At 42.0% G+C, this 9,562-nt stretch overlaps 1 protein-coding gene across 1 annotated transcript; it reads right to left on the bottom strand.

The window, feature by feature from the left end:
- Positions 1-6,022: 6,022 nt before the first annotated feature.
- On the bottom strand, positions 6,023-9,164 carry LOC306777198 (putative palmitoyltransferase ZDHHC24). The gene is made up of 3 exons (XM_079268226.1): positions 8,607-9,164; positions 8,019-8,296; positions 6,023-7,791 (listed from the first exon to the last, which is right to left on the bottom strand). The coding sequence occupies exons 1-3, from the start codon at positions 8,909-8,911 to the stop codon at positions 7,499-7,501; spliced, it is 876 nt and encodes a 291-aa protein (XP_079124352.1). The 5' UTR covers positions 8,912-9,164; the 3' UTR covers positions 6,023-7,498.
- Between the last annotated feature and the right edge of the window lie 398 nt (positions 9,165-9,562).

Below are 9,562 nucleotides of genomic sequence, written 5' to 3'. Positions count from 1 at the left end.
AAGCTAAGCCCAGATACCAATGAATCTTACTGTGAGAAGCTTCGTTCGATGGGGCTCGTTCCGTGATGGGAATCGAACAGTCCTCGAGTGTTGACTCGGGAGCGCGGCTCTCGGGGCGTGCGCAGACTGTGAGTAGCTCGGTCCTCAGGAGTGGGTCGCACCCAGTAGCGTGGCTCGCTCTGGCGCGGATGCAGGGCTCGGCTGGCATCGGCGCGCTGTTTGCTGGCGCGGATGCAGGTCTCCTCTCCTCAGGTCGGTGTGAGAAAATACACATTGTATTGTGTGAATATTTTATTTGCTCAAGAGTGTACAAAACCATGTGGCTATTTCATACTGACCCTGGTCAAGCCTCTTTCTCTTATCAAGGCAATGAAACAGCAACAGGCTATTTCAGGCGCGAAATAGCTTGAAATATTTAGCTCTACTAATATTTAGCTGAGCTATTTAGAATGAGCTTCTAAATAATATCTATTTAAAAAAAAGATTGATACTACTATCCAACTCAAAACCACAGTAAAATCTACACAACTTTTTGATTAGTATTTCAAAACGGGCATACACACCTAGCAGACGTTTTACAAGCGGAACCAGTATGTTGTTTCATTGCATCTACTAGAGTAGAAGCTCGATTCCGTCCAGTAGCAGAGATCGTGGTAGGGAGAGAGTTTTGAGAGCCTAACAGCGTAACATTTCAACTCATGAATGACATTCATTTGTTCAGAAGTTATATAAGGTATCATTGGTATCGTGTGGTTTATTTAACTTCTTAAAAGAAAGCTAACGGAGCGGTTATTTTGTTCGGCTAACTAACGTTAAGCTAACTGACGATTATCACAGTGCGTCTGTCAAATCGGTACTTACGCTGAGCTCGCGGACGAGTAGGAAAACATGACGATTTTTGCCAGTCAAGTTTTTGCCAGGGTCGACAAGTTTTGTCGCCCCCTCCCCATGGTCCTCAACACCTTCTTAGTCTTCTCTAGTGATGTTACGAGATGTGCCGACGCTTCGAAGCGTGTGTCGAGTAATGGAGGGGGCGTTTCCTCGAAGCGCGTATCGAGGCTTGCTTCATTTAGGGGAGGAGCCACAAATGATGACGTCCGAAGCCTCGCTGCCCGGCTGTACCACGTGACTGCTTCGGGAAGTGGTTCAGATTTTGCCGAGAGGTTTGACAGCAATATAAACCCCTCAGGCGCCATTCAAAATGTGGGTTGTTGGTGGAGAGTTGTGAGTTTGGATAGTTTGGATGGCGTTTATATAGTTTGGAGAGTTTAGAGAGAGATAGTTTGGATAGCGTTTATATAGTTTGGAGAGTTTAGAGAGAGATAGTTTGGAGAGTTAGGAGAGTGAGGAGAGAAGGATAGGTGATAAGATGGAGCCAGCTAGGAAGAGGAGGATTTCCCCTGTGTGGGAACACTTTGATTTGATAACTCCTAATAAGGTAAGCTAAATCTAACTCTATTTCAGACACATTAGGTTTGCTTATCAAGAACTGTATTTTTCACAGTTTCTTATTTTATTCAAAGGTGAGGTGTTTATTGTGCTCCAAGGAGTTGCGGTACAATAACAACACCTCATCCATGCTCAGGCATCACCGTGCCTTGCATGAGAATAAGGAGGAAACTGGAGCTTCACCTAGCCATTGTAAGTCATTACAATATTACAAATGCACCATCACAATTTTTCCCTGTTCACTTTTGTTTATTGTGCAAATAAAGACAGGTAACAGACACTGTATTTATTCTCTTTTAACCAGCCACCAGAAAACAAGAGCTGGATGAAGCCCTCGTCTCCATGATAGTGAAGGACACACAGCCCTTCAGTATTGTGGATGATGTTGGATTCAGGGCGTTTGTGTCCAAACTGGATCCCGATTTAAAGTAATAGGATTTTTCAGCCAAACAAAAGCCACCGAAGCAATAAAACGACTGACCTCCGAGTGTGCCACCATTATACGGGCAAAACAAAGCAGAGAGGAAATCCCCCAGGCTTCCACCTCTCATGATGTCACAGGAGGTAATCTATTATTTTACATTTTGAGATCAATTATTCCGATGAGAACACTTAGTAACGTGATCTGTAGTTTCCTCTTAGGTAGCAAACTGTGGCATCGTTTAGACACCAGCGTCATGGAGGCACGGAAGACTCAAAATGTAACAGCAGATGCCACTGTGGAGGTCCAGCGCTACCTTTCCGAGCCAAATATAAGCAGGCTGGAAAAGCCTCTGGAGTACTGGGAGAGGCAAAAATTCCTGTATGCAAATTTATATAGACTTGCTCTTGTGTTTTTGTGCACGCCAGCATCTTCTGTACCCTGTGAAAGGGTGTTTTCAAAGGCCGGAGAGGTTGTGTCAAAAAAAAGGAATCGTTTAAAACCAAACACTGTTGAGAAACTGCTATTTCTGAATAAAAATGAATAAAATGTCCCGTGTCCTGTACATCACTGTCCAAGTTCCACAAGCATATTCAGTCCCCTCTTCCTAGTTCCACAAGCACTTTCACTGTCCTCTGCCTGCTTAAGCCCATGCCATTTTCCTAAAGTGACATAATAACATCATTACACAACCTGCCATATCATATGATACTACCATTTTGGGAAAATTTACACACAGAATACATTAAAAAAATATTTTATTATGCACATATGTCATAATTTATGTACAGAAATGATTTGGTCATACATTTTTGTAATTCAGTCATTCCCAACAGCCATAACAGACACAAAAATTCAATGCATCACATTATGTGGTTCAGATACAGCTGCCTGTGATTATACACTTGGCCAGTAGGTGGTATCGTGTGCACATGAAGCTTCGAGTAATGAACCCTTTCTCGAACCAATTGGCTGAAGTGTTGCGATGCCTCATGAGGCTTCATCTCGCCATCACTACTCATGAGGCTTCATCTCGCCATCACTAGTATTACACATACTTACATGGTAAAACATTTTGCCGTAATGTTCAATTCGTAAATTTTTTTATTTTGATAAATTATCCAAAGCGTCTTGACAGAATCCGCCGCTCAATCGCGACCGTTCGCTTTCCGGGGCAAAGGGTAGGTAGATGGGCTTTTGTTGCTGCCAGTGCGCTCTATACTGACTCCTGGCGACGAGGAGGGGTACTGCATGATAGTGAGTATGACCTGTCCCCAGTCTCATGCAGTACCCCTCCTTGCCACCTAGATTCTAGGTTATTCAAAGTGAGAAGAGGATATTTGTGTACCAGTTGTATCCTTTTACCTGTAGGCAGATGTTATCATATCATCCTTGCAGTAGTGGTAACATCCTCCAAATACATACAACTTTCCAAACATTGCTGCCACTCCATGCCTGATATTTGGCTCGTCTGGCATCTCATCCAGCCTCCTCCACTCAATCTTCTTGGCCTAAAAAGTTTGGGAACCGCTGCTCTAACCCACTGAGCCTGGCCACACAAGACTAAGCCCCACCCCTCTACCTGAGAATGGGCTTGGATTGGCTGACTGTTTCAGGACAAGCCAATTAAACAAAGACAAAACAAAGATTGACATATGATACTGCTACAAGTTAGGTTGTTAGGGGGGCACAAAAGTGCTGAATCCTGTACATACTGTCTCATATCAATCAAACTATGCTCATTTGCATGAACTAACCTTTGAACTGTAAAGATTATGAGTCTCTTATTAATATACATTTGTATCCATCCATATCTAATTTTATCCATATTTTTAACTTTGTTTTTTTTTTAGAAAACTATTTACATCCTGATGTCTGAAATCATTTTTTAGCCAGGGCTACACCTATATATATATATATGTATATTTTGGTACTACTTCCAACTGTAGTATGACAGATTAGAGTTGTGACAAGTAACAGACATCGTGCCTCTTCAGTTAGCTTCTTATTCAGTTTCTTCATCGTGGTGATTTCATCTGCCTGCACAAAAAGAAGAACATGAAGGTTTACCTGATATGTAAAATGACAACTATCTGCTTATTTGAGGTTTAACCGTTTGTCAACCATAACTATAACTCCCATAACTAACTGTGAATGCTCCGATGTTTGGATCAAAATGAATGTGCAATTATCCTGTTGTATGTGTGCTGTATAACCCGAGCTTGTATGAAGCTATCTTATGTTTATAAATCAACAAACTAAAGTTTGAAGATGAATTCTGTTATTTCAGACGTCACCTAAAAAGTAAAATCCTTGACGTATACTTCAGTGTCATTGCATAGGTTTACGAGTGAGATACCATTGTGGCCTGTGTACATCCGGCCTGGATTAGACTACAATAAAAGACACAATTTAACACAAATTATGAGGATGTTAAGAACGAGAATATAGCCGTTTCTGAAACATCAAACATCATTAAATGTTTGTTACTCGTAGATCTGAGCTCGTATAACGAGATGTCATCAAGGATTTAGCTGAAGTGTGGTCTGGAAGGCAGCGTTATATTTTTATCCAACACGTATACGTACACCAGTAATACAAATTGTAACACTTTAATTTCTGGTAACGCACCAATTCCTGAATCTTTTTGTCACTGCATCGCTTCACAGCGAGGTCATCAGCCAGGAGGCCGTTGCAAGGCTCTGCTTCAACCTTCAGCGCTTCACTGATGATTTTCTCCTGGCTGCAGATACACAAACACACACGCACGTCAAAGTTAAGGTTCAAAAAGTAGTAAGGAACAAAGATAACGTGGCTCACACACAACATTGAATAACAAAACATAAAAGCTCAAAGGGAGATCTCACAGATGAAGATAAAACAGACAGATTAAGTTTGACGGTTTGAGACAATCATGTGACTTCTTACGCTTTAACTTGTTGTCGGAGGGTGGTGTTTTCTGAACGCAGCACTGCCATTTCATCATCCAGCCAGTGCCTCATTTTAGCAGTCAAGTCTCTCTGCTGGTTCAGACTGTAATCCTGCGCTGCTATCTTCTCGAGCATCTCCCTCAGTGTCCTGCAAACACACACACACACACACACACACACACACACCAGAAGAAGAAGCGTCATATATTGGTGCTGAGTAACTCAACCAAACATTTTTAGTGTGTGTGTTTATTCGATGAACATCACTCACATAGTTTCCTCTGTGACATCCATCCTGCTGGCTTACTCCTCCTTGGTGCACATACATTACCAAAAGGTTAGCTCCAGCTAAAACCTATCTAACAATTCTTAAAACACTTTATAAAAAGCAGCACTACCTGCAATGAGAGGGGCAAACATATTTAAGCAATTTTCTAACCTTTCAAAGTGGATTTCACCTGATATTTAAAAAAAGAACAACAGATTCTGGGACTGCAATTACTTTATCTCAGTGTATAAGTGGGGTTAACGTTAGTTACATCTTTAAGAGTCAACCAAATAATGTTTAACCCATGAGCACAATTTGATATTTAAAAAAAAGTATTTTAAAAGTAGGAAACGTTAACTTTCCTCATCTAATGTTATCTAACTTAGGTTACAGACACATTTTAAAAACTGAGGCAGCTAGCCTTATCATTAATTAGCTGGTTAAAATGCTAACAATTCGCCTAAATGTACTGTTGAGTCCATTAATTTACGTTTCGTATGCTAGTTACACACTAGCATAAGCTAGCTAGGTTTCTCAGCTAACTCACCTAGCGTTCCTTAAATGTCGAACCAGCGCGTAAATACAAACCCAGGAGGTTGTCAGCAGCTAGCTTAACTAAACTGTAGCTCTGGCTGTCATACCGAACCCAGGAAACCGTTAAAATAAACCGACAGTTACCGTTACCACGTTGTCACTATGACGCAAGACACGGTACAGGATCGCGAGGAAGGGTCCAAAACGTTTTCCTGGCTATTTCAAATTCGAAATCACATTTATAAGATATTTTAACCGCGTGTTGGACATTCTCCACGATGATTAATACAAAATAGTCTCTGTACTTTTTGGAATTTTTTCTCTGCATTAGATAAAATTAAGACTTTTAAACCAAAATTTCACTAAAAACTACAAAAGATCAAACACATTTCAGCGTTTTTTTATTCAAACATTTTTTTTTCAGCACTCAAATGGCAAAACCAAACATCATGGTGTGACCAATATGAAATAGCACAAGAAGGCAGACTTCAAACAGATAATCAACAATAATACAAAAATATTTTTGGATGCAAAATAAGAGCTCCTGTCAAAACAAAGGCTTGGAATTTGACACTACATTTTAAGGCCAGCAGAAATAAGTTAACTTCTGAGGTAACAATAGTCCCGTTGGCATCGAGTAATGTGAGATATGTGTTTTTTGGAAAAATATCTTCAGCGTATTGTATCAAACATATTGTACAAAACAGTGATGCATGTTGATTTTCTGTATACTTACTGCAAGAACAGGATGATATAAAGATTATAAAACAGTGTATACTGAGACACAGCAGTTGCTTGAATCAGAACATGACTCTTCATGTTGTTACACTGTAGGTTTGGTTTGTAGTAGTACCTTACTGACTGAAACATGGACAACGTAATGTGAAACACGGGGAAAAGCTGTTCACATGTGCTGTCAATAGGTACATTTTACACAGTGTATTTGCTAGATTACTATGTAAACGGCAATACTCGACTCTCATTGTCTAACTTAGTGCAACAGTAACACTCGAGGACTGTTCGATTCCCATCACGGAACGAGTCCCATCGAACGAAGCTTCTCACAGTAAGATTCATTGGTATCTGGGCTTAGCTTAGCTTAGCATTTATATGTTATTATTCCCGCATCCTGTTGTGTTAAATCACTGTCTTGTTACACCGCGCCCTCGCAAACAACGCGGACCACGGACCCCCGCTATATTGTGTATTGCCTGCTGTAACTGCCTGCATTTAGATCCGTCACTGCTAGTGAATGGGAGTTTGTGTATTATCACTGAACTTAGTGCAACAGTATCCAGTAAAAGGCTCGGTGTAATCAAATAAGATGGAGCTCAGGAGTGATGATCCTAGCTGCTTATGCACAACAGCAGATTTTATAATCCTACGGAGTATTCAGGGACAGTGCAAGCCAAATTTGTATGACCTTTAGATTTAGGCAAAATAAACAATAGAAAGAACAATTTAAGTGACTACCTGAGGGTAGTAGTAAGGGAGTTGTGAGTGCTTGTTAACAAGGATTAATAAGTATAACATTTTTCCCAATCAATAAAATACATTTCAGTGTCGTTTACATACACTTTCAGTGCTCAGTATTCCAGAGGAACACTGCTAACGTCTGTGTTAATATTCTGAGGCAAGCCTCAATGAGTGAACAGATTACCTTTAAATTAAGGTCAACGTACCTTCCACGGTAGACCCATAACTTCCTTAACTCAGCACAGGTAAAGGCTACGGAGAAGATACCGGTAGACCGTTATAACCATTAACATCATAACACCACACACGGCTTCTTCCCATCCCAAGCTACCGCTTCTTGAACTGAGGTGATGTTCCCTGCTGCTCCCGATAACATTAACCATCCCCATTAAAGCAAAGACACACGGCCTGTTTCAGCCGTTACCGGGTGGATTCCAGCGATCCCGTGACCTGGAAGTTCATCCCATCTCCAGGGAGAGGTGATGGGATGAGTGGGCAGAGCCAGCAGAGGTACCAGCGAAGGCCCAGAGCGTGACGCAGGTTGCCCCGCAGCCCCAGGCTGTAGGGTCGGCGGGTCGAGTACCACTCCCTGGTGGTCTGTCCCCGAAGCATCAGGACGAGATGGAAGAAGAAGAAGGCGGACACCAGCAGGAAGCCCACGACGCATGTATCGGCGATGAAGGCGAAGGCAAAAGCACGCGCCGAGACCTGGCCTGGGGAGAGATGGGACAGCAGCGATGATTAAGTCACAGTCAGTGATATAGATACAAGCGTCGTTATTTTAAACTAGACATCTTAAGAAGTCATTCTTGTCTCTGGAATAATGTGATGGGCATTTTTGAGTCAACATAGAAATCTTTATAGAGTATATTCTACCTATCTGTGGTAAGTACCACAGCTACAAGGAATAGAGCAACCAATAAACCAAACCAGCTCATACCTGAAACTAGCATGAGCCAGGGAATGAGCAGCAGCAGGACGCTGTGCACCGTCACGCCCTCCTTCAATATGACAAGGAAGACCTCTGCATTCATCAGAGTGGCGTACAGCAGCCCCGACCACATGAACAACAAGCAGCTCAGGAAGTACCGGTAGTTACGGAAGCCCACACACTGGCCAAAGAAGACGCAGTGGTGATCCCTCCGCAGCACGCACACGTTGCAGTCGTAGCAGTGGGAGCACCGAGGAGGAGTGTGTGTCTCACAGGTATAACAGTACCTTGGAAGGAAAAACAACTGAGAAAACCACTATTATTTATGGTCTGAGATGCTCCTAAATGTCTAAACTGAAACATAAAAACTGTGACCATCAGTTGAAGCCAATGGAAATAATACACATGAAGTGAAAACTTAGAACAAATCTATCTTGATACCTGTGAAAAAGCAGAGCACTGAGTTTTTTTTTTACTGTGTTTATACTTATGTGGATGTCTGACTGCTTGGATTACATATTCTCAAACACTATTGTCTAACATATCATTTACATGTCATGTTATCTGTAATAACCCCTCCAGCTGCTCCCTCCTTACCTCCACCCTTGACCCATGCCCTCTCCACTCAAGAACACCCCTTTGATGCTGGGGCTGGTCCTGAGGAAGAGCAGCGCGTTCCAGCAGATGTTCCCCAGCATGAAGTACTGAGCCAGGAGGTGCGCCGCCTTCCACCAGGCGGACCACACGGTCTTCTTCTGGTCCGCGTCCAGGGGAGCCTCGAGCAGTACCAAGTAGCTCACCTCCCCGGTAATGGAGAAGACTAAGAAGGTGTTGAGGACCATGGGGAGGGGGCGACAAAACCTGTCGACCCTGGCAAAAACTTGACTGGCAAAACTCGTCATGTTTTCCTACTCGTCCGCGAGCTCAGCGGAAGTACCGATTTGACAGACGCACTGTGATAATCGTCGGTTAGCTTAGTTAGCCGAACAAAATAACCGCTCCGTTAGCTTTCTTTTAAGAAGTTAAATAAACCACACGATACCAATGATACCTTATATAACTTCTGAACAAGTGAATGTCATTCATGAGTTGAAATGTTACGCTGTTAGGCTCTCAAAACTCTCTCCCTACCACGATCTCTGCTACTGGACGGGATCGAGCTTCTACTCTAGTAGGGGTGTTACGTGAAAATACATCCGCAATGAAACAACATTCTGGTTCCGCTTATAAAACGTCTGCTAGGTGTGTATGCCCGTTTTGAAATACTAATCAAAAAGTTGTGTAGATTTTACTGTGGTTTTGAGTTGGATATTAGTATCAATCTTTTTTTAAATAGATATTATTTAGAAGCTCATTCTAAATAGCTCAGCTAAATATCAGTAGAGCTAAATATTTCAGACTATTTCGCGCCTGAAATAGCCTGTTGCTGTTTCATTGCCTGGATAAGAGAAAGAGGCTTGACCAGGGTCAGTATGAAATAGCCACATGGTTTTGTACACTCTTGAGCAAATCAAATATTCACACAATACAATGTGTATTTTCTCATTTAATTA

Source organism: Melanostigma gelatinosum, assembly GCF_949748355.1.
Source record: "Melanostigma gelatinosum genome assembly, chromosome: 5".
NCBI lineage: Eukaryota > Metazoa > Chordata > Actinopteri > Perciformes > Zoarcidae > Melanostigma > Melanostigma gelatinosum.
Note: the sequence above shows the minus strand (reverse complement) of the source record. Positions and strands in the feature narration are given on the sequence as shown.